Source organism: Danio aesculapii, chromosome 21 (assembly GCF_903798145.1).
Source record: "Danio aesculapii chromosome 21, fDanAes4.1, whole genome shotgun sequence".
NCBI classification, from domain to species: domain Eukaryota; kingdom Metazoa; phylum Chordata; class Actinopteri; order Cypriniformes; family Danionidae; genus Danio; species Danio aesculapii.
In genome coordinates this window covers 30665700-30693090 of record NC_079455.1, presented here as the reverse complement: position 1 = coordinate 30693090, position 27391 = coordinate 30665700, and the positions used below count along the sequence as shown (strand labels likewise).

The 27391-nt window shown below is 35.0% G+C and overlaps 1 protein-coding gene across 1 annotated transcript in view; it reads right to left on the bottom strand.

Moving 5' to 3' along the window:
* The window catches only part of cacna1bb (calcium channel, voltage-dependent, N type, alpha 1B subunit, b), a 262630-nt gene extending 239139 nt beyond the window's left edge, over positions 1 to 23491 (bottom strand). The window contains exons 1-3 of the mRNA XM_056447143.1: positions 23229 to 23491; positions 17146 to 17251; positions 10323 to 10462 (exon numbers count right to left, since the gene is read on the bottom strand). Coding sequence (XP_056303118.1) covers positions 10323 to 10462; positions 17146 to 17251; positions 23229 to 23491 — 509 coding nt within the window. The remainder of the gene's footprint in view (positions 1 to 10322; positions 10463 to 17145; positions 17252 to 23228) is intronic.
* Between the last annotated feature and the right edge of the window lie 3900 nt (positions 23492 to 27391).

The window sequence follows — 27391 nt, the reverse complement described above, 5'->3', positions numbered from 1 at the left end:
CTTCAATCACCGTCTGGTTCGGCTCAGCTGCCAAAACCGACCTCCGTAGACTACAGCGAATAGTCCGGACTGCTGAACGAATCACTGGCACAACCCTTCCTACACTTCAAGAACTGTACTCTTCCAGAGTGAGTAAAAGGGCTCGCAAAATCACTCTGGACGCCTCACACCCAGCACACTACCTGTTCGAACTGTTACCGTCTGGTCGGCGCTTCAGAGCACCAAGCACAAAAACAGCCAGACACAGGAAAAGTTTCTTTCCTCAGGCTGTCTACCTTATGAACAGTTAAATATTCCCCTACTGTGCAATAAATATGTGCAATTTTTTCTCATATGCACTTGTACACAGCATCTTATATCAATATACAATGCAATACTCTCTACATTCGCACTTGTACACAGCACCTTATAACCTGTATATTTATAACAATCTGTACATACAACTCAACATCCAGGTTTCTTCGCTAACCGCATCTGTTTAATGTTTATCATTTTTTATTATTATTTTATCTTATTTTTTTGTTTTTGTTATTATTTTGTGTTGTCACTTGTCACTTTATGTACACTGGAAGCTTCTGTAGCCAAAACAAATTCCTTGTGTGTGTGAAGCACACTTGGCAATAAAACTGATTCTGATTCTGATTCTTTCAGTATCTTGTTCTGTCCTTTCAATGTCTTGTTCCTACATAGATTCTTGTCCAATCAATAAGTTGAAGATGATGGACAGGTCAGTCAATATATCAACTTCTGGTTTCAAATGGGAATATAGTAAAAAGGGAAATAAATTCCTTTGGGTCATTAAGAGGACAGATGGGCAAACATTATGTGTACTGTAACAAGGCTTGAAAAATAAAATAAAATAAAATATTCAATGCACTTTTTGATTTAGAGATTTAGGTTATTTTGCGTATTTCAGACTAGTGGAAGCTACATTTAAAATATATATTAAAAATAAAATAAAAGATAAAAATAACATAAAAAATAAATTAAATAAAAAATATAAAATAAATACATATACATGTAAAAGTAAATGAAAGAAAATAATTAATAACAAAAATTTATGATTTAAATACAATCTGTACAAAAAAATACAATACATCTAAAAATAAAACATTACAAAAACTAAACTACTAAGTTAAAATAAAAGAGAAAAATAAATATAAAATAATAAATTAAATAAAAAATATATAAAATTAATAAAATAACATGTAAAAAATAAAATGAAATAAATAAATATGAAAAACAATTTTAAAAAATCATTGAATACAATTACATGTGAAAATAAGTTAAAACAAAAGAAAAGAAAAAATAAACATAAAACATTATTAAAAATTAATTATATAAATTAAACATAATTGGATGTGAAAACAAAACTAAACTAAAAACAAAACAAAAGCAGTGTCTCTTTCTTTTCATTTTTTCCTTTTCATTGCTTCTCATTTATTTAAGACTTGCTTGCTACAGTGGATCTTTAACTTCACGTCTATTTCTCCCTCTTTATCCAAACAAGCTCACTTGTCAAATAATCTCAGAAAATGTCCCATTTTAAAGACCTCTTACAGTGACACTCTCTCCATCACTCTCAGGGTCTCGTGGCTCCGTATGTCAGCCATTAAAAAATTCATCTTTAAATGATCACTGTGATTCCACTAGGAGCTAAACCGTCATTTAATATAAATCTTAAAAGACAGCATAGACACTCCGCTGAGATTTTTTAGCGTTAACAAGCACATGCAGAACATCAAACCAGAATTAGTGAACTTGGAAAAAAGAAGAGGCGAAGAAGACAGACTGACTGAAGAAAGATTAAAGGAAAAAGGCAAATAAAAAAAGCAAAATTGGATCAGTAGGAGCAGGACATGAGTGTACCATGGGATGTTGCTTTAAGCTCAAACTACTGACTTTATTCGTCAATGCGGAAGTGCGTGCAATTTTGCGATTGTTTTAGAACTTCCGATTCAGTTGTCTACGGGAGAAATGACTAGTAATAACAAACAGCAGAAAATGGTCAAACCGCTTGCTTTACAAATGAGCGTGTTTATGACTATACATAAAAAGTAGAATAATACAACATGAAAAGATCCGTTTGCAACATCAAGCAGCATAACGAGCCGTTTTTAATGTCTAAAAATCAATGGAAGTGAATGAGACCGGAAGTCGAGACAAAAAAAATTAAATGGCTGCGCCCGCTCGTGCATGGAGGATATAAGGTCAATACTCACAATGACTTGCAGAAACAAAATGACCAGAAATCCTTAAGTTTTAGTAAGAGTTTTAAACATCCACTTTTTTATTCAAGAATATTAGAGAGAATAATTAAATGTGTAAACTTTTGTTGATCACAGAACTAATCCAAAAGCCTGTGAACTAATGTTGTTGGAGTTTTTGTTGAGCTTAACCAGGGTTGATGCTTAATTCAAAAAACAAAACACACAATCACTGGACAAGTCATTTCAACTTTTCTTTACATTTCTAAACTATTATTCTAAAAATATTTATATGTATATTATTATATTTTATTTCGTCGTTATCTCGCACTACAAGGTCTTGTGACCTTAAATTGATGCGTCAATTTTATCTCGTGACAGACCACAGCCACTTTTTTTCCTTTTTCTGCAAATATTAAGAACCGTCCTAATTATATTATGAATTATATAGTATATCGCCCTATTATATTGTGAAATAGATAATATGTTAATTCTCAAATATGTGCAAGGACATTTATTTCATCATGTAAAGAGCTTAATAATGATCATACTGTGTTATTTGATCTATGATGGGGGATGGGCTGCTAGATTTAGATGAAAGCAGCTAGATTTACATCAACCAAAATACATATTAGTAATGGGTTGTTTAACTGGGCTGTTAACGAGAATAAACATTCTAGTAACCTAATAAGTGTGTATCTGATGTGGACAAATACAGATTATGTATAAAATTCATTATTTTTTACTCCAAAGGCCTCTTTACAAATTATAAATATATATTTTTAGTATTTACAGTTGAAGTCAAATATATGAGCCATCCTCTGAATTTATTTTTATTTTTCAAATATTTTCCAAATGATGTTTAACAGATCAAGGAATTTTTCACAGTATTTTCTAGAATATTTTTTCTTCTGGAGAAATTTGTTTTATTTTGGCTAGAATAAAAGCCGCTTTTTATTATATAAATTTAAGGTCAATATTAGCCTTTAAATTCCACTTTAAGCTGAATACTAGTATCTTGAAAAATATCTAGTAATGTAATGTAATGTGTATTTATATAGCACATTTATCGTGTATGGCCATACACACAGAGCGCTTCTCAATCATGAGGGGGGTCTCTCCACACCACCACCAGTGTGCAGCATCCCCTTGGATGATGCGACGGCAGCCACAGGACAACGGCGCCAGTGTGCTCACCACACACCAGCTATTGGTGGAGGGAAGAGAAAGTGATTAGGAGGCCATAGGTATGGGCCGATTGAGGGACTTTGGCCAGGACACCGGGGTTACACCCCTACTCTTTATGAGAAGTGCCATGGGATTTTTAATGACCACAGAGAGTCAGGACCTCGGTTTAACGTCTCATCCGAAAAACGGCACCCACTGACAGTATAATGTCCCCTTCTCTTTTACTGGGGCATTAGGACTCACCTAGACCACAGGTTGAGCACCCTCTGCTGGCCTCTCTAAGAAACATTATGTACAGTCATTATGGCAAAGATAAAAGAAATGATTTATTATAACTATTGTGTTTAGAAATGTGTCGAGAAAAATCTGTGTTAAACTGAAATTGGGGAAACTAATAAACAGAGGGGCTATTAATTCAGGATGGCTAATAATGCTGACTTTAACTGTATTTGAATGTCTAACAATAAAAATTATTTGTTTGAAAACACTGATAAATTGTGATTTATGACATGCTTCATTTTTTTCTGGCTCAGTGAGAGCTCTCGAAGGAAAGCAGATTTAAATTTGAACATTATTTAGGTTTTAACATTAATTGACTTTCATTTTACACACTGTTGTTTTACTGACTCGCAACCAAAAAAACAAATTTGGGGGAACAAACAAGAGTCTGCCCTTAAAATTATTGGTCTTGTTTTGGTTTCAACACAGGTAGTTTTGACACTAGTGAACAAAGATTTACAGCTACTTTAAGCTATTATGATGCATCATGTAAATAATTGCAGGAATGGGATCAGTGGAGCGGTGGACAGCAGACGATCACAGTGAAAAATATAAAAGCACACATTCTTGCCAATATCTCAAGGCCTGACTGGGTTGCCTGAGGACAGAATAGGCCAGGCTGCTGTTGTCGAGGTAACAGTGGGCAATGGTAATAACAGCATGGTAATGCCCTCCATAATGAACATACTGTGAAAAAAGATGATCTTATTTTACTAGTCTGCATAAATCAATGAAGGTGAGACAGGGCAAAAGCCTCTGCCAACTGTTTATAACAGCTGTGGTAGTGGTAGGGTTGCACGATTTAACAGAATTAAAACAGTTTATTAAATAGCAAATGCTATAATTTGATGAAATAAATAAATCTCCTGCATGTTTCAGAATAACGTAAAGGCTTGATTCACAATAAATGCCGCACCACATGAACTTAATGGGGTACATGCACACGGACTTTTAATTTCAGTCAGGGAGGCCCAGGGCTTCAGGTGTATTGTCATCCCATACAAAATCGCTGCATTTAAGATCTGATTTCTTAAAAATAAATAAATGTAAAAAAGTGATCTTCACTGCCTGGATGAGATACGATATAAGGTGGTATCTGACCAAACAAGAAGCACTGCATTAAATTCAGTTTTTCCATTCCATGTCTTTAAAATATGGAAATTCAGTTTTTGCACTAGCCTGCTGCTAATGACGGCGACTGTGTTTAAACGGTCTTTCATCTCTGTACGTTTTAACTATCAATAAGATGCTTAAGTCTGTTTAACTGATATATTTGAATTACACTATATTTAAATGACATTACAACATTGATTCTGTAAAAGGAACCTTATGAAATTGAAAATAGTCAATTTTCAATAGTAAACATTAAGCTATCACCGGAAGTTCATCATTAATAACCATTAACTTTGCATATAGCTTATTGTTTTATGTATTTTTTTGTTTGTTATGAGTTAATATAATGTGCATTTGGGAAAATAACCACCATACCTGATGTGCAGTTAAAAGCAAAATTATTAGCCTCCCTGTTAAATTTGAACTTTAAATGTCTGCAAGCACAAAGTATTTCCCTTTTTTTTATCCTACACACTCAGAAATAAAGGTACACGAGCTGTCACTGGGGTGGTACCTTTTGAAAAGGTATACATTTGTACTTGAAGCGTCCATATTGGTACCTCAAAAGTATAAATTAGTAGCCTAAAATTTTAAGAATAACACGTTTGTACTTTTTAGATACTGATATGTACCCTTGAGGTATTAATATGGACCGTTTATGTAAAAATTTGTACCTTTTCAAAAGGTACCACCCCAATGACAGCTCGCGTACCTTTATTTCTGAAGAGTGTAGGTAAAGTCTTTTTTTCTGCAATAAAAGCAGTTTTTGGATTGTTAAATCAATTTTAATCAATATTATTAACCCTTTTAGGAATAGTTTTTAAATTGGCTACAGTACGAACCACAATGACTTGCTTAATTAACATAACTTGCCTAATTAACCTAGTTGAGCCTTTAACTAGCACTTTAAGCTGAAGTATCTTTCAAAAAATAACTAGTAAAAAATTAGGTATGGTGTGGAAATGACAACAGCAAATGAAAATTGGAAAATATTTGGGAAAAAAAAACTTGATGGGAAACAGGATGGCTAATATGTATACCTTTAACTCTACATAAATATTAATATTACAGTTTTTATGTAAGATATATTTATGGCTCTATATTTTACAACTGAATATTACAGTATTAGGGAGGCGCAGTGGGTCTTTGGACTATGGGGGAAACCGGAGCACCCTGAGGAAACTCACGCCAACACAGGGAGAACATGCAAACTCCACACAGAAATGCCAACTGACCCAGCTGGGACACGAACCAGCGACCTTCATGCTGTGAGGTGACAGTGCTAACCACTAAGCCACCATGTCGACCCTATTACAATATTTATGTTTCTTAATTTTAGCATTTTTAAATGGCACTATTTTATTACACTACATATATCACAATTCAGTCATCTTTTAAATGTTTATATTTCACAATGACATATTGTAACATTACAATATTGTTACTCTTAGTTTTATTAGTCATTTATTTATTTTATTATTGACTACTAGAAGAACAGCTAAATAATATTAATAAGTTTCACTAAAACCCCATCTATACTCTCCCTCTTCTATTCCTCTCCCTTTTTAAAATGATCAAAGTCTGTCAAACGGCTCTAACTCGCTGTGCTTTTAATCCCTGCCCATCTTTGATTTATCTGTCGTGTCCATTCCCAAAACGGCCATTATCTGCTCCATAAATCTACAGTCGCTGAAAGTGTAATTGGACGCTTGACAAAAGTGTGGAGTGAAATGGAGCACAATATAAAGAGCAGGTGTTGGGATTCAGACGCCAGCAGAACAACAAATCTACTGGACTACAGTTACAAATCAGGCTCATATCTCTCTTAAAGGGACAGTCCACTCAAAATAAACAATTATAGCAATAATTACTCAACTTACAATTGCTCCAAAACTGAGTTTCTTTATTTAACTGTAAAAACTGCTGGGTTTTAAACAATCAATTTGTGTTGGGACAATATGAAGGAATTAAGTTAGGTTATTAGCTTTTACAAATAAAGTGGATTAATCAAAAAAACATTAAGTTGTCCCCAAAAAAAACCAAGAATTGTGTTGTTGTCAAATAAGTCATTTGAACAAACAGCAAACATAAGTTTTTGAGTGTTTGTTGAACACAAAATGATATTTTAAAGAGTTTTAGAAACCAGAGGCCCTTGACTCCCTAAGTACTTATTTAGTATATATATAAAAACTCAAACAATAGGAACAACATGAGCTGGAGTAAATATTGAGTAAATTTAAATTTATGGGTGAACTATCCCTTTAAGGGTACAAAAACCATGTCATTTATTCACCAATCAATTAAATCCCAGTTTAGCCAGATATTAAATGTGCTGAAGAGGCACAAATATAGCATATAATTTAGGCTTATTATAGCTTACACCTTATTCGCCTCAGTCAGCACTACTGTATTTGCGCAATTAAAATAAGAAACAGGTAAAAACATTTTAGTGTTGCTTTCTATTGCAAAAACATAAGATTCACTGAAAGAGGCTACAGTCCATAAAATGTGAAAACAATTGTGGAATATAACAGTGAAACGGAAATATTTTATTATATACACACACACACATTGGTCAATTTAAATGTATTTTTCTAGTATTTTCATTCATTCATTCATTCATTTTCTTTTCGGCTTAGTTCCTTTATTAATCTGGGGTCGAATGAACCGCCACTTATTCAGCACATGTTTTACGCAGCGGATGCCCTTCCAGCTGCAACCCATCACTGGGAACACCCATACACTCTCATTTACACACATAAACTACGGGCAATTTTAGCTTACCCAATTCACCTATACCACATGTTTTTGGACTTGTGGGGGAAACCGGAGCACCCGGATGAAACCCACGCGAATCCTGGGAGAACATGCAAACTCCACACAGATATCCCAACTGACCCAGCCGAGGCTCGAACCAACGACCTTCTTGCTGTGAGGCGACAGCACTACCTACTGCGGCACCACGTCATCTTTCTATTATTTTATTTTATTTTTTAATTCATTTTAAACATCATTTCTGTTAACAAATGTTGGGGCTCTGAAATATTACATAAGCTAATATTCTGTATTGTTTGCTGGGTTTTGTAATATAATTAACCTGAAGCTTTTTTTTTATATTTATTAGAAATGTATAAATATTTATTGGGTGATTGAAAAATATGTTTTAATAAAATGTAAATTTTTAATATTTGTTTTATTTTAGAAAGGTCTGAAAGTAATTTTTTGAAAAAAAAAAAAATAATTAATAAAATAAAATAAAATAAAAATAAAATAAAACTCAGAAAATACCAATTGGTCCGAATAATAAATGTTTTCATTTTCAGTTAAAAATTAGGGTTATTATATATTAATTAGAAACTTTTCTGAAGATAAATTATTGGTATTGTGTGGTCTAAAAATGTATACTTCTTTATAATCATTTTGGAATAAATATCATAAATAGTTTACAGATTTAAAAAAAATTGCTGATCACAAACTAATCAACAAGAAAATGAGATTCACTAAAAAAAAGTGTCCAGTCCATTTCAAATACAAAATAAAATATAAAACAACTGCGGAATTTAACAGTGAAAGGGAGATATTATAAAACACCAACCTGAAGGGACCACAGATTTTTGTTATATTTATCAAAAATTTATAAATATATATTGGGAGATTGAAAAATATGTTTTAATAAAATGTTAATTTTGATATTTGTTTCATTCTAGAAAGGTCTGAAAGTAATTTAAAAAATAAAAATAAATAAATAAATAAATAATGTTTTTATTTCCAGTTGAAAATTAGGGTTATTATATATTGATTAAGAAACTTTTCTGAAGATAAAATATTGGTATTGTGTGGTCTAAAAATGTATACTTTTTTAAATGAAAAAAATGCTCTAAATGACATAACATTGGTATTTTAATTTTGGAATAAATATCATCAATAGTTTACAAATTTAAAAAATGCTGATCACAAACTTTTAAAGGGAGTGTATTTTAGTGGATAAAAACACTTGTTTGCAGACAATGTTAACAAATCTGCCTAAAACAATTCGAAAAAAGGCAAAGAAAATTCTCAATTTCACTAGTTGAAGGTGAGCTTGTACTAAAATCACTGCTGGTGTGAAATATCTTAGCCCTTCAATAACAACATTAAATTTCAGGTGCTAATCAACAGTAAAAAACGTATTCATAAAGGAATTTTATTCATGAGAAGGTCAGATAAATGTGATTATCATCCCAGACCAGCATTATAATTCTGTCACACAACCTCAGCAAAACAATTATAAACCAAATAACCTGTTTTTCAGCAAACTCAGGCATCCTTGGATAAATCAAATCCTGTCCGGATAGTAATGCCTGTGATTGCAGCATATTTTTCACACGTCTTTCCTCATTTATTCTGACCTTTGTCAAATACCGGAACTAAAGCCAAATTTTCTTGTTGTGCAGCCTGGAGTGCCTTCATTACTGATTTAACAGCCTAGGTAAAATAACACTTCAAACGCTGCTGGCATCTCAGCTGAAGTTAAAATTATATGTTTATTACATTAATTACTTGGGTTCAGCTAGAAAAACACTGTAAAAAAATGTCTGTTAATTAACAGGTTCTGCATTTCACAATTCATCGTTTTTTCCAATTTATTTACAGCTATTTCCAATAAATTCAATAATTATTTAATTGAATTATTTTTATATTTATTTAACAGTTTTTATTCGGATTATTGCTTCTCATAATCATAGAGGCCAAAATCGAAACCAAAATTCGATTAATTGCACAGCCTTGGTTAATAGTATTACGGTGAACTTGTAGCAAACTTGACTTTGTGCACGTGTAGATTACTAAGGGTTGACGGAGCATTATTTTATTCTGAAGTCGATTAAATTATTGGTACGGACATTTCAGTAATTGATGGATATTGGTGGGGACACATCCCCTTCGTCCATGCCAATTCTACGCCCTTAATTTATAGTAAGTAAGGAATGGTCTGATTGGTGAACTATGTGTTAGGTAATGCAGGACCAGCTGTGGACAATCATAAGCACGTGTTCCTCTCGAAATTAGTTTATAAATAAACTTCAAATAAACATAAAATTTAAATTAAAAAAAGCATAAATAAATGAATCTAAAAAAAACATGAACTACAAAATATCAAAAACTCTTAATTTATAGATGTTTTTTTACAGAGTACACTCCTATTCCTAGCTACACTGTACATTAATTCATTTACCTAAACAAATTAAGCCTTCGGTAATAAATTAAGCTAAAATTATATTTATATTTTTGGTGTAACGAGTTGATCCAATATGATTTTCTTGTCAGTGCAAAACTACAGCAATATCCACATAGTCCAACATCCAGAAAAAAACTCAACTTTCGAAATAGTACAGGATAAACCAGGGGCCAATGTTTACATAAATAAAGAGAGGGAACAGACTAGAACACTTTGAAAAAGCCACTTTGACAAAGAAACAAAACCGATCCCTTACTTTCCTGAAGACATAAAACACACACACATTCATCAGCCTCTCATACTGCAGGTTTTTGACTCACCCAGTCACAACGACCACAAAGTCCATTATGTTCCAGCCGTTGCGAAGGTAAGAGTCTTTGTGAAACACGAAGCCCAAGGCGATGATCTTAATGCCGGCCTCAAAACAGAATATTCCGATAAAGTAGGGCTCTGTGTCGTCCTGCAGGAAGAAAGAGCAGAAAGAAGGATAACTTGTGTGCTTTTTGTGTGCTTGAAAGAAGAGTGCATCTATTGATGCATGCAAGAAAGATAGAAAGCAGAATATAGGTTGAAGCTTTTTTGCATGATGGACATAGAATAGGTCAAGATGCATGGGTTCCTTCTGTAATAAAGAGGGCGAAGATGTGGTATTATGTAAAATTGTCCTCTGTTGTGATTTGATCTAATGCAAGGAACATCCAATGCAAGTGCATTACTTAAATATTCATTCATTCATTTTCCTTCAGCTTATCCCCTTTATTCATTAGGGCCACAGCGGAATGAACCGCCAACTCATCCAGCATATATTTTATACAGCGGATGCCATTCCAGCTGCAGCCCAGTACTGGGAAACATCCATACACACTCATTCACACATACACTTCGGGCAATTTAGTTTATTCCATACACCTGTAGCACATGTCTTTGGACTGTGGGGAACACCGGAACACCCAGAGGAAACCCACATCAACATGGGGAGAACATGCAAACTCCACACAGAAATGCCAAATGACACAGCTTGGACTCGAACCAGCGACCTTCTGGCTGTGAGGCGACAGTGCTAACCACTGAGCCACCGTGTCGCCCCACTTTAAAATATATATTTTAAATTATAATTTATAATAATTTTGTTAGTTAAATTTACTGTAAAAATATTTTAATAGCTATTTTAATACAATAATATTTAAATAAAAATAATCAAATATTAGATTTTAAAGTGCTTTAATATTCAGTTACCACCACTAAACTTAGTATTAGTATTTTGGCATCATATACCAAATACTTTTATGAACTTTAGGTTTTATGAACAAAAAATTATGGACAAATTATGAACAAAAAAAACAAACAAACAAACAAAGGTAATTTCTGGAATAATGACAATGGTAACATAAACCCTTTAACTGTCTGCTCTACCAAATGGTTGATCATATTCTGACTGTTTTAAATAATGACTGTAAAGGTCATTTAAAGAATGACTATTTTAAATAATGGTTTACACTACACAGCATTGTTGGTTTACAACAACAACAAAAAAACTATCACAATTCTGTTGCACTACTAAACTTGTTTTTTTTGTTTTGTTTTTTACAACGAAACCAAAATTAAGAAAACATGTTAAATGAGAATATGAAATATTTTATGACATACTTAAAAAATAAAAAATAAAAAAAGGTGTAAAAAGATTTAGTATTCAAAAATGTTTTATTTTACTTTTTTTTTTTTAAATAAATTGGTCTCACACTTCATATTTTCAGATTTTTCATTTTTCATAGTATATGTATTAATTCCGGTACTTTTACCATAAACCGACATATCAACTATTTGGTAGAGGGTGATATTTTTGAAATTATGGGATGTGTTAAAAAAAAAAATTCATTGAGTGTGTTAACTAGCGACATTAAGAGTCACGAAATGGAATCCGTGACTATGAAACGCTCCAGTGTATCTGTATCTGTGGTTACACTCCGTTAACGGCGGTGAGTTCAGTGAACCGATGACCTTCATGGCCAATTAGAGTCATTTCTGTTGAGCACGTGAACACAATGGCAAATCAGCGCTGTTTAAGAACATGCTCAGTAGCGCTCAAATGTTCGAAGGAAATGGACGTTTTTAAAATTTCAGTACTAATTGGTATCGAATTCCAGTATTGTGACAAACCTATAAGTACTAGGGCTGAACAATATCATTTGAGCTTAGATATCGCAATGGAAGTACCAGCAATAGTCACATCGCAGGATTTAAATATTTATTAAAGATTAAAAGATAAAGATATTATTTTAAAATCATTTTTACAATGATGATGATGATGATGATGATGATGATGTTATTTTATGTTACCTGAATACTGCAAGACTCCCCAGAAAACCATAAAGCACTGTTTGTTTCAGTTTTATCTATGCTTTGCTGTATTTATTTATGCTTGTAATTTATTATGATTTATGCAATCGCACTGGATAGAAACAGACTTGATCATGCCAATCTTTCTAAATCAGGGATGTCCAAATCTGGTCCTGGAGGGCCGGTGTCCTGCATAGTTAACTCCAACTTTTTTCAACACACGTCCCTGGAAGTTTCTGGTGTACCTAGAAAGAGCTTGATTAGCTGGTTCAGGTGTGTTTAATTGGGGTTGGAACTTAAATATGCAGGACGCCAGCCCGTCCAGGACCAAGTTTGGACATCCCTGATTTAAATAAACAAAATATTTCCAAATAGAGTTCCTCGATTCATCTGGTGAAATTATATTCATATTACAATATATCGCAGAAAAATTAAATATCACAACGTCAGATTTTTCCAATATGGTGCAGCCCTAATTAGTACTGAATCAGTGAACGTTTCATCTGAAGGAGAAAAATATTTATCAAACCAAGTGAAACTGGACGAAATATAGCAAGCACGAGTAATGAAATCTGTTAGAAGAATGTACTTAAAGAGATTCAGTCCCGGGTACAGCATGTCGCATTGCTTTTGAACTCATTCCCATTAATGTCAGCAGAGCCCTACGGCTCTTCAGGCACTTACACCGGACTAACCTCTCCAGAGCTCTGCTCCCACAAATCCCTCCCACTTTATGAGTGCAATTATCATCCCTGCTCACAAACAAGTCTTCTTATGGCCCTCTTTTAGATCCAAACCTTATCCACGCAATATAAATGTTTATGGCAGGCTTCAATAACAGCAGCATGATATCGTTTTTATGATTATAGTTTGGTACAGCAAGGAAAACACCACACTGTTCAATCTTTCTGCTGTCTGTAAAAATAACCATGCCTTCGGTAATACAATTTCATTAGCAATCAGAAATAATAATAATAATAATAATAAAAAAACAAATTTTATCTTGAAAACTCCATTAAGGAGCCTAAAGCACTGTTGTATATTTCCTCAATGATAGTCTAATTATCTAGACAGCACCTGTCGTGTTGTCTCTATGAAATCACTTGGCAAAAATGTGCTTGTGGGAGCAGATGTGCGAGACGGATGATTTATGAGAGCGGAGAAATGAGTGAGCATGGCTGCAGACAGCACATTTCAATCTATTATGTATAGATCCAAAGAGTGTATTCATAATGAACATCCTTGTCTGCGGTGTATGGGTTTTCAGGGGGAAGTTTAAACTCGGCAACAGGTTGGGAACTGGTTGCGTTGCAGTGTTAACCAAACAAGCTGTTGATCAGTTTGACAGGTTGAAGTTAAAGCTCTGCTACACTGGGAACAATGAAGGCTGAAAACCAAAACTCTTCATTTACGGGCTGCCTTAACCTGGGATCAATCACAGGGTGTTAAAGGTATAGTTTGTCCAAATACGAAAATGTACAGTTAGTTTACTCTGCCTTAGATTTTTAGTTGAATCTGTGGTGTTTGGAGATTTTTATAATGCAAGTCAATGGTAACCTTTTTTTTTTTTTTTAATAAAATAAATGCATACAAACAAGTCCAAATCAATCCCTGTGACTCGTGATGATACACCAAGGTCTCATAAAGCAAAATTATTGGTCTGTGAATATTATTTACAATATTATTAGTTTTAATGCACAGCCTGGGCCCAAAAAGAGTTGTGAGCGCAAGATTCTGAACTGATTCTAAACATTTCAGGATTGATTCAGAATTCACATTAGATTATGACGATGTGGGTCTACATGAAAATGAGCTAGAAATAGAAAAATAATAAGCACTGACAGACAAATGTACGTATGTAGGTTAAGAACTCTTTTGGAATCGATCCATGACTCCTGGAATCAGAATTGGATCGTGAAGTCCCTAAAGATTTTCACCCCTAATAGATATGCACAAAAAAAAACTAAACGGTAACATTTTACTTAAAGGGGTGTTCATAATACTGTTATTAAACCTTTATAATCATGCCTAGACACTTGTCATGAATGTGAATGAGATTTTATGCATGCTTATAACAACTGTGATTAAGTGTCATTTGCTTAGTTATGACATCTTAAAGATGACATCGTTTGATATGACAGCTTGACATATATACACCACAGCCTGTTTTTGGCTTTGTCTGACAACTTGACATTACCAAAGTGTATTTTTAAGGCTTGATTGTATTTATAAGATGCAAAGCAATGTGTCACATTTTATATATATATATATATATATATATATATATATATATATATATATATATATATATATATATATATATATATATATATATGTATGTATATGATTATAGCTACTCAGCTAACATGAAAACGACAATCATATTTTCTAGTTCCTCCTACAGTGTTCAAGGTATACAGTGGTTTGGATAAGTCTAGGTTTTAAAACCGCCAACATTTTCTGTAATACCGTTCCTAAGGTATGTTTAAGATTTTTTATTTACTTTTTTTGTTTTGTTTTTTAGGACAACAGTATCTTCAGCAGAAAAAAATCCAAAGATACCATTTTAAATTGTAAAGAATTAAGTGTTTTTGAAACTAATGAAGACAGCATAAGTCAATAATTCATTTCAATTATTTACTCTGACATGTTTACTGCTCCAAATTATTTTAAATCTTTAAAAAAATAAAATATATTGTTTTCAAAGGGGAAAAAAGTTTTAGTTTTTTACCCAGACATTTGAAAAGAATATATTTTAGAGCAGTAATCACAATACCGTGATACCATGATATTTTTATCCAAGGTTATCATACTGTCAGAATCTTATACCGGCCTATGCCTTTCCTCCGAAAGACCCGCCCTCAAGAGGCTCTGATCGGTCAGCTAACATAATGTGCTGTGATTCGCGGATCGGCTCTACGTCACCGGGAAAAGTGCCACGTGCCTTCAAGCATGCGATATTGCGATGTGTTTACATCCTCGCTACAACATACCGTTAACGCTAGAAACTGTGCATGTAATGGATCAATTTTAACATATAATAAAAATACTTACAGGTTGTAGCTCACAATCCACAGCTTCATCAGTTGGAGGAGTTTTTTTAGCTAATCCAGCACTGAACTGAGAAATTCTGAAAGCTGTCCTTTGTCAAATGCTGGCTATATATCTTTATAATTCTCTGGAACATAATTACTTTAATTGTATGCACTTCTCTCTTTGTGTCATGTCTTTTGGACACCCAAATACAGAAACAGAAGAAGCTCTGTGGAATTAGCAGAGTTTGGATGACATTTTAGCTTTCCCTGTTATAGCTTTTCAGTGCGTCTGGCCACACCCCTTCGTTGCGTGTGGTGAATGTGCGTAACCTGAAGCGTTTGTGATCTCACCTGCCCGGATGTTGTTTTTTTTTTTTGTTGTCCCCAAAATTTGTTCGCTGTAGGCTTTGCTAAGCTAACTCTGTAAGAGCCAATGTCTCCCTTTGCATTCAATGTCTTTCAGAGATGTTGTTTATGTTTATACAGCTACATTACACATCCATTAAAGTTTAAGATATGATATCGTAGTGGACCACCCCTTTAAAACTGTGACTTTCCCAAACCATGGTAAACCTTGAAACCAATTATCATTCCATGCCTAATGATCAGCCTTTCAAGTAAAGTGCTACAAACTAAATATCTACTAAATATCCAAATACTAATTCTAATATCTGAAGTGGATCTAAAATCCACTTTTTTTAGGAAGACGAAGAGTCGGTCTGAGTCTAAAGGTGACATGAAGGTGAATAAGTGGCAGAATATTAATTAATGCTTCAATTAATAATCGCCTATTACAGTGTTTCTCAACCACGTTCCTGAAAGCCCATCAGCTCTGCACATTTTCCTGTCTTCTTAACTAAACATACCTGATTCAGATCATAAGCAGAGACTGAAAAACCTGTAATGGGTGTGACAGACAAAGGAGATATCCAAAACATGAAGTGACGGTGGTCCTCCAGGAACGTGGTTGAGAAACACTGGCCTATTAGACTCACTATGACCCATTTTATTTGATTTATTTTCTGCATGCTGAAGAGTATCCCATTGACCTAATGTGCTCATGCTGTTTTTTTCCTCTGTGTGTTCTCGATGCTCCTCCAGAGAGTGTGCAATCCAACATCACCGCCTGCATATTCAACTTCACAAAGAGACCATTACCGCCTTAATCCGCCAACATGTCCGGCTCCGGCTTTAATTGTGCAACTTTGAAGCGGCAATGTTGCATCGTCTTGACTCAACAGACACAACTGCGGTTGCAGGCAGGGGGAATAAGAGCAAGGCAGTGGATCAAAGCCTGCTCTGCATGGGTTCAGGTCGGATCATGGAGGAGCAGCGTTATGCACGGATTCGTCAATGGTTCCCAGCAGGCTGGGTTTTAATGAGACAGAGACATGTCTCCTGCGTGGAGTGTTTGGGTGGTTCTCGGTGGCCCTGGATGGGAGCTCTGAGAGTGGGATAACAGCCTCCGCTCCAGCAGGCTCACCGGTCACCCACGCCAACCAGTGCAAGACCGCTAAAATGATCAATCAATATACTCCAGCGGGGATGTCGGGTGTGTGGGTGGAAAGAAAAGCAAGCCAAATACACAGTTATCTCTCACTCGCTCTGCGCTGAATGCACTGTCATTGTGGTTTCTCTCTCCTGAGATACGGTTGCAGTCATATTCAGTGAAGATGAGTAATACTGATACGTGATAGACATTTGTAACGCGATGAAACCTGAATAATCAAGAGAGAGAGCGAGAAGAAAATATGAGATTGTTGATGCTCACCAGACGTTCAGACATGGGGGTCTTGTCCAAGGCTGGGAGATGCTGTTCGAGGGCCAGGACGATGCAATTGGCGATGATGGTGGTGAGGATCAGGTACTCAAATGGAGTGGATTAGTCAAGGAAAAAAATGTGGAATAACAAACAATGCAATCAAGACAATGACAAATGCAGAACATTAGGAAATGCAGGAGCTATCTAAGGCTCATGTGTTGCTAAATAAAAAAAAGACCAAAAAATAAACCCTTAAAAGGAATAGTTGACCCAATACTGAAAATTCGGTCATCATTTACTCTTCTTTTACTTATTCCAAACCAGTTTGTCTTTCATTCTTCAGTTGAACACAAAAGAATATATTTTGAAGAAAGCTGGAAACCTGTAACCATTGACTTCTATAATATTTGCTATTCCTACTACAGAAGTCAAGGGTTACAGGTTTTTAGCTTTATTCAATTATCATCTTTTGTGTTCAACAGAACAAAGAAACTCATAAAGGTTTGGAACCACTTAAGTAAATTTTCATTTTTGGGTGAACAATCTTTAAGTCTTTCTTTCTTCTGTGGAATAAACAAAGATAATATTTTTCATGCAATTAAATCAGTTGTATGCACCCCACTGACGTTATATACATCTTCTTTTAGCCACTTTTCCACTGTGCAATACGGTAAAGTTCAGCACGACTTCAATGTACTTTCCACTGCAGTTTAGTACCGCTTAAAGTGGGTGGGATTTTCCAGCCTGATCTCACAAGGAAACGTAAGTATTTTACGTTTTGACAGTTTAGTGGCTAATTGGTATAAATTCGTACGAGTTCAGTCGTACAAAAACGTATGATTTTAAAAAGAAGGCGTGACACCCAACCCCACCCCTAATACCCAACCATCATTACAAGGATAAGCAAATCGTACTAGGTTGTAAGAATGAGATCGCACAAATTAACTCAAAAAGTTACGAATTGCTGCGTGATTGTGTTGAATTTTCACTATAGTTAAACTGCCTCTACTGCCATAACTGTAAACAGATATAAATGCACAACACAAACCAACCTACAATACAGAGGCAACGGATGCAACTGATGGAATGGTGTTCTTGAGCAATGGCTGCTCTTGACTATTTAAATAGTAGCAGGTTTGGTGTTGAAAATCCAATGACGCTGATAGTGACACTGGTAGTGATTATTCGCTCTGACCAATCGGTGATCAGCAGTGTGTATTTAGAGTTGTCACAATACTGGAATTCCATACTAATCCATACTGAATTTTAAAAAACTTCCTTTTCCAGCTAGCATTTGAGCGCTGTTAAGCACGTTCTTAAACAGCGCTGATTTGCCATTGGGTTCACATGCACAATAGAAATGTCTGTGATTGGCCGTGAAGGTCATCGCAAAGAGCTTAGAATGACCAAGAGGTGACACTCAATAGAACGTTCCATTGCAACAGCAGCGCCCTGCACAGCACTGCGATTCCACCATTTTGGAGTGAAAGCGATCAGCTGTCCAGTGGATCTTATTAATGTCTCGATGGCAAGCAGCTGCTTTGTTTTCTATTTATTTATTTAAAAAGCGCATTAATGCTGAGATACAATCTGAAAGACGACAATACAACACTTACTATCACAATAATCAGCACTTTTAATAGTTTATTTTACAGACTTTTAATATGCTGTTGTTCTATTGGAATTTTCATTCCAAAATGGCTGCCGCGCCGTCTAGTGGCTGTTTCTCAAATCGCACTAGAGTGTCGCCTCTTGGTGATTCTATACTCTTTGGTCATCGGTAGGCCCACACAGATAGTGCACGCGCAGAATTTCGAAGATATCCGCAGATTTTTAGCTCATCATTGTTTCTGTTTATGTACTTGCGTAAATGTGTGTAAATTTATAATTTAATTAGTTTTTAAATTAATTTTATAATATGAAATTATTCATATGATTTATTTGCAATACAGTTTGTAAAGTAATATTTTCTATCTTTTAGTAGATATGCTACATAAGAAACTTGCTTTGTTTACCAAATAAAGTGGAACTAATTTGATTTGTATTGTAAACATTAAACAAAAGTTTAAAATGTATTATTTTTATTTCATTTATTAAGTTTTTAGTTATGATACTCTCAAAATCATTCCGCATAAATCTGCAGATTTTTAACAAAATTCTGAGCAGAAATAGCAAAAAATGTCCGCAGATTCTGTCTGGCCCTAGTCATCGGTTTACAGAACTTACCGCTGTTTACTGAGTGTAAACACAGATACAGAGACACTGGAGTGTTTCAAAGTCACGTTTATCAGCTGGTTTTTCTATAAGCTGACATACAAGCGATGCGTTGATGAATTGTGGCTTTAAAACGCTCCAGTGTCCCTGTATCTGTGGTTACACTCAGAAAACAGCAGTGAGTTTGGTACACTCATGACCTTCATGGCCAGTCAGTGATTTTTGTTGAACACGTGAACATAATAGCAAATCGGCGCCGTTTTGGAACGTGCCCGACAGCACTCAAATGTTAGCTGGAAATGGACGTTTTTAACATTTCAGAACCGAATGGTACCGAATTCCAGTATTATCACAACCCTACCCTCACATTTTGGTAACTGCAAGGTTTGCTTGAAACGTCACTTGAGGTGCTGCTAAAAACAGTACCAGAGTCTGTACACATGCAGCAGAAAATCTTCCAAAAATGAGCACAATCAAATCGAAGTGTCTTACCATGCAGTGGAAAAGCTCCTAATGTTTAAATAAATAAATAAAATGTGTTCCACAATAGAAACTATTTTACCAGTAAAACTGAATCTTCTAAATGTAGCAATAAAAAGCCATTTACGACTAGAATGACATCTATAATGTATTAACAATGCTTCAAACAATTGCATAAAAAAACTATTTCATAAAAAAGGAATTCCACAGTGCAGCGATATCATGCACAATCCAGATGATGAAGGATAAAAACAGTGACAGCCAATCAGAATTAGCCTAACACTAGAGCTCGAGCATTTAAACGAATAGCTCACCCAAAAATTCAAATTCTGTCATTATTTACTCTCCCTTTACGAGTTTCAAACCTTTAAGAGTTTCGTATGTACAGGTTTTCAGCTTTCTTCAAAATATCCTTCATTGTGTTCGACAGAAGAAAGAAACTCATAAAGGTTTGTAAAGGGTGAGTAAATGATGACAGAATTTTCATTTTTGGGTGAACTGTTAAAGCTGTAGATGACATAAAATAACATAAATATTATCCATTCATTCATTTTCCTTCCGCTTAGTCCCTTTATTTATTAGGGGTCGCCACAGCGGAATGAACCATCAACCTATCCAACATATGTTTTACACAGCGGATGCCCTTCTAACTGCAACCCAATACTGGGAAACATCCTTACACACTCATTCACACACATACACTACGGCCAATTTAGTTTATTCAATTCACCTATAGCACATGTGTTTGGACTGTGGTGGAAACCAGAGCACCCGGAGAAAATCCACGCGAACACAGGGAGAACATGCAAACTCCACACAGAAATGCCAACTGGCCCAGGTGGGCCTCGAACCAGCAACATTCGTGCTGTGTTGCGACAGTGCTAACCACTGAGCCAACGTGTCGCCCAGAAACATTATCATTAACATTATTACCAGTAAATGTTAAAACAGAACCAGTTCCCTAGATAGTATTTTCCATGTGTTGAACTCAGCTCTGTACATTTGTGGCAATTACTTTTGAATTTCCCCTACATACCACAACAAGGACAAATGGATTGTGTCATTTGAACACTCGATCACTAAATCATTACGAGACGAAGACAGAACAACCCTAGCAGAGCCCTAACTCCCATACCTCTAAGCTCAATCAAGCAATTGACATATAACATCACTTCACGTCCTTGTGATTCTAAGACGACTGCAAGTCAGACCCACAAGCAGTAATGCTGGATGCGTTTGCACCACGTGCCTCTAAGCTGGAAACGACATACGGAGGTCTGGACATAAAAGTGAGATATGCTTTCAACACTAAAAACATTACAGTACAGAGATCATGATTAACCATTAGGTTGGCATGATAGTTTTTCTCTCAGCGGAGCCATATGTGCAACCTTATTCCAGCTAAGAAATGATCGTGCAACTCCACCAGTCTTGCTGTTATTAAAATCTTTTTCATCCTTTTTAAAAGGAAATACTGAAAGGCTGCTAACATCTTTGTGAATGGTCAGTCATTATATTCCATTCTAAGGACATGATCTATTTTTCCAATTCATTTTCTATGCCTGCTCCCTACAGCTATAGTCCTTATGGAATTGCTATTCATGCAGGCAAGGAATGGAAAGGAAAGGTCCAATGGCCGCTTCAATCACATTCTTGTCACCCCTAGAGGGATTTCTCTACAAGCTACACAAACCTAACACTATAGGTGCCTTCCTGAATTTGAACAAACAGAGAGATGGATTTTAACATGCCTAGTAGAACAATCTGGACACATTAATGTAAAATAAAGGAATAATTCTTGATCGTATGATGCTTTAAATGGTAAAATCTGGTGACTGGAAGATCAGTGATGATAATTCAGCACCATGGAGAGCTACGGTTCTTTATAACAGAGGTGCTTTTCCTGAAAAGATGTTTCAAATAATGAATTAAGATTCTAAACTTTTACATAAAGAACATATTAAAGTTACAATGTAAATTAACCTATAAATATCATAGCGATTCCTGGAGGGCTGCAGCTCTGCACAGTTTTGTTTTTAACCCTAATAAAACACAGCTGATCCACCTAATTATAGTGTTCAAGACTACTAGAGACTATTAAGCAGGTGTAAGTTCGAGGTGGTTGGAGCTAAACTATGCAGAGCTGTGGCCCTCCAGGAATTGAGTACTATATTTTTCCCATAAATATATATATATATATTTTTTTTATTTATTTTTTTTTTCTTATATGCCATGAACCAAACAAACCATCTACTGGTTTATACATTATACAAACTTTGATTTGGAGTGAAGGAGTTTATGAAAATTGGGAGCTACAATCCAATGGAGCATTGCAAATGGCACAATCCAATTATAAACCACGATAAATGTCTGAAATCCTTCATTCAACATTGTTGGTTGGATCTAAAGAAACAATATAATCATGTTTACTGCAAAGTATACAAATGTTAAAGTAATTTAAGACAGCGTAGAGACATGGCCAACTTGATTACAACATTTGTAGGGTTTTTGCGAGAGTGGGAGGAGCTATTGATTTGTAGAATTTTTTGTAAAGCCCCATCTAATGCAGTTTTATCACACTATTAAACAATTGTTTGTGTATACGATCAAACAAACGCATATACCACCGATTGACACCCTCAGAGCTCAAAACAAGCCTATTTCAAAGCCTTATCCTTTGTTAAATACATAGAGCTTATACTTCAGGTGCTGTGTTGCCTTTTCTTAACAACTAACCATTATGCTGATAAACTTATTTAAAAAAAAAAAAAAAAAAAAACTCTTTTTATAATTGTCACTAGTGAACAACTAAAGCAGCTGCTTCCAAAAAACGCCGGAAAGTTTCAGACTATTACAAGCTCATGAATATTCAATTAGGAAGAGCTGAGCCAATTTATGATTGGTTGTCTGTTGTAAATCAATTTACCATAACGTTCCAATGACGCTTTTTTCACACTGTATTTATACATTAGACTGTGTCAAACCTTTTCGAAACGCTGCTAAATCCCAGGTTAGACCTGACATTTAACCAGAGCAAAATAAATAAATAAACCGTTATCCCAGGGCTAAGTGCAGTATGAAAAGCGCTATGGAGCGGTGCCTAACATCTGAGCGACTGCTTGACTTTACTACGCTTGGATTAGAAAATAAAAGGCTGATGAGCCAACACCCCGACACGATCACCAGCTGCCAAATGCCTTAAAGTGTGTGAACACGTGAAGACAAAAGACATCTTAGTGTCAGGCACCATTTCAGCACGCAACAGTTATAATCTGACAATGCCAAACCTAAAAGCGTGCATTTGTACGCTTATAAACGAGATCGACCACACAAAATGTGTAAGTGGAGATGTCATGAAGCAACATGTCTTCTCCATTAATCATAAAAAATAAGGATATGGCCATTCTGTTATTCTTTTGGCATATTTCCTGATGACATTGTCCTCGCTGAAGATGAACAAAGAGCGGTTGACAGTGAAACAGTTCTGTTTGGTTTGTTTAGGATTATATAAAGCCATTGTCCTGGCTCTCTGAGCCATCGACTGTTTGTACATTCTTTGACCGCCCGAGGGACCTCCCGCCCGGGCTCCCCCTCTCCCGGCGCCCGCTGGACCTCCATAGCGGGTGGGCAGATCGTCTCCAAAGCGAGCCATCCTAGACATGCAGATATCCAACAGGTAAAATCCAAACTGGCATTAAACAGAAGATGAAGAGTGCACATTACAGTACAGACATCTGTTAGCAGTTAGAGTCCCCATCAGTCTATGTGAAGTGAAATAAGATATAAAAAGCTCCTTTTAACCAGCTCCCCGTGCGCCCTCGCTTCACTCCATTGCTCAGAAAATTGCGAAAAAACGAAAACTTGTCACGGGAATGTCATTCCCGTGGAGTGCATTTTAAACAGGAAAAAATAGCAATTATACAATTCGTGCCATCCATCCAGCACAACCTGATCCAGCTGACAGGTCACGAAACCAAAATGTGCACCATCACTTACGCGTCATGCCAGACGAAAAAAACGAGTTGGGGGAAGCAAAAGCGCGAAGAAAGGTATTCCGTATGCACGCGCACACGTACACGGCTGTTTTTTCTCTTTTGCGATGACTGCTTTTACCGCTTCCAAACAACAATCCCACTTGGAAACGCGCACGGTGCGAATGGTGCCAAATGAGTGGACGCGGGTGCGCGAGTCTCTCACACGTGACGCAAACGGCCCTATAGGCAGGACCACCTGCCGGAGAGCGCGAGAGGGGGAGGGTGTCTAAATTGATCATCAATGAATGATTTTTATAAGTATTTACTTCTCATGTTTGCTTAGCATACATTAAACTGGAATGACGTAAAACAAAAGCAGAAACACGTCTTTGTTTTAAAATCAGATTAAAAACAAACGAATAACTTAATAAGTGGCACATTTGTGCTATACAGAGTGATCGTTGCATAAAATTAAAAGCGATTTGTTGGTAGGTTGTATTGGTGGGTATTGTGTCTTTGTTTGGTCATTTTCTAATGCTTAATGTTGTGGCGACAGACGTTTTCAAAATGGAATTGCACACATTTATACAATATTCATGAAATTTCTTTGATACAGTATCATGTAAAATTGCCATGGTGTGTATTTTGGACCTATCAGTCAAATTATGCATCAAAAACAAAATGGAAAAGCATTCTGCATTGCACTGAAGCTATTTTATGTTGCTGATTTAATATTAAACAAAACGTACATTAAATATCCAAACAGCCACAAAACCCTTATGTGTTTTTAAATATCTACCGTTGAAGTCAGAATTATTAGCCCCCCTGACTTATTAGCCCCTGTTAATTTTTCCCAATTTCTGTTTAACGGAGAGAAGATTTTATCAACACATTTCTAAACATAATAGTTTTAATAACTCCTTTCTAATAACTGATTTATCTTTGCATTGATAATAGTAAATAAGATTTTACTAGATATTTTTCAAGACCCTTCTATACAGCTTAAAGTGACATTTAAAGGCTTAACTAGGTTCGTTAGGTTAACTAGGCAGGTTAGGGTAACTAGGCAAGTTATAACGATGGTTTGTTCTATAGACTATCGAAAAAATATAGCTTAAAGGGGCTAATAATTAAAAAATTACAAATTATTAATAAATTAATAAAAACCTTAAAATGTTTAAAAAGTTAATAACTGCTTTTATTCTAGTCTAAATAAAACAAATAAGACATTCTCCAGAAGAAAAAATATTATCAGATATACTGTGAAAATTCTGACATCAACTGTATATGCAGAAATTAGAAAGCCTTGTTTGCAGCGACACTCGTTTTCATTAAGTGAACAGCAACATTGTAGGCTACTTATAAATGATGTAATAAACTAGAGACTTAAAAATCGAAGCTGGAAGTACTTTTGCACAATTATATTGCCCCGCTAACACTGAACATCACCCTAATATCCCTTTTTGGTTCATGTTTGGGATCAATTTGGTTATTTTTAGAACTTATAAGAACCTTCTCAGAACACTACAGGCAATTATTATTATTATTATTATTATTATTAGTAGTAGTAGTAGTAGTAGTAGTAGTAGTAGTATTGTTGTTTTTAAATTTTTATTTTTGGGAACAGAAAAAAACGATTAAAGTGAATGTTCCAAGAACATTCTCATAACCTGTAGGGAACATTCTATCTACGTTAAAAGAAAACATTAAGATTTAAAAGGTCGAAAAAACACTTAAGGGCTCAAATATTCAATAATCAGGCAAATTTGTGTTAACCATGTTCAAAACAGCATGGTCATATGTCCTTGGATCAATCTCGCTTACATTGTCATATCTAATACAAAATGAAATAATTTCTTGCGTGCAATTTTAAATAGCTGCAATTATATACAGTGTGTTTTAATATTAAGCAAATTTCATATTCTATGACTTAGCTCACACAATATTATTTATTCACATTACTAACAAGGCTCTATGTGGAATTCGAAAACCTTTGTTATTAGCGACACATGTGGCCGATAAGAGAACTGCAGCCAGTCAAGCTATTGTCAATCAAAAATTGTGTGAAAACTATTCCTCTTATTAGCACAATAAACATGAAAAATGTCAGGTGAAAAAAACTTATAACAAATATTTGAGACTATAGAATAATCAATATATGTTAACATGGAATTAATTCGTTTTCTGCTCATGACATATTTACAGTACTGTACAGTAGGACTCTTTCGCTATTACTTGAATATTACAAAATTTAATTCCATGTGTCAGAGGCTCTCAGATCCACACATAGACATAAAATTTTGATTATCCCTGCAAAAATTAGTTAATCATGTTAAAATCAGTCATGCTTTCTCTTTTCTCAGAAGTTTTCTCATAAGTTTTTCACATATTTGCAATAAGAAAATGTGAGTAACACATACAAATTAATATTACATACACCATCTGATTTTGAGGAATAAAATGCCAAAAAAAAAAAAAAACTAAAGTTTTGCAGTGTAAAAATAGTACCTAAAGTTTTGCAGTCTGGTGCCTTTATATCCATGTTCCCTTCTTCATACATCAAAAAGCCCTATGTTCAAGTGAATCTTATGATTTGACTGTTCCCCGGGTTTGAACTGAAATGGGGAGGCGAGCCTTTAGTTATGATGTCCCCTCATCCTGGAATACTCTTCAGTCTGAACTAAATCCCAATCAAATCTTTTCACTCTATATTTTTTTAACAAACAACAACAGTCCATTTCTCAATGTATGTGTTTTTAACATATTGTAATGTGGTATAGCTGAACAACTAAACTGTATTTTTTTTATATTATCTTAACTTTCTATTTATTATTATAACTTTTTTCATAAGTCGTGTGTTCCGGACCTCTTGGCCAGGTCACCCTTGTAAATGATATCTTGATCTCAATGGGCTTTTATCTGGTTAAATAAAGAAACATATAGCGGCCCAGCCACAGTCCTGACTTAAAACCAATTGAGAATCTGTGGAGGGAGCTATTGATCAGGGTGATGGCAAGGAGACACTACAACATGAAAAAGCTCATCGCTAAAAATGAATGGGCAAAAATACCAGTGGAGACATTTAAAAAGCTGCTCAGCAATTATAGTAAGCATTTGATTGCTGTAATATAAAAAAAGCTTTTCTAATGATTACTGAGAAGGGTATGGTTAATTTTGGACATTCCACTTTTTGTTCAAATGTAAATTAAAGCTGAGAAAATTTTTTCTTTGTTCACAACAATACCTCTTGTAGATTGTTTTCATATCTTTTTGGAGAATCCTGTCTCATTTCCAGTCCCAAAAAAATAGCTGGTTGAATAAAATTAAGAACTTGCCAGTTGTTAATAATGTTTATTGCATTATTTAGGGTTTTGTAGTATGTGTATTACAAAGATACAATGTAGATGTTAACACTTTAAAGCGTTTCTGTGTTTACACCACATCAAAGTAAAGATATATGGTAGATTACCATAAATTTGGTAATGTTTCTTCTGTATTTTTCAAAAGTACAGGTTTTTTTTACAGTGTACAGCTCCATTAAATATAACAGATGGAATTACAGTAAACTAAAACATTGCATTATCTGA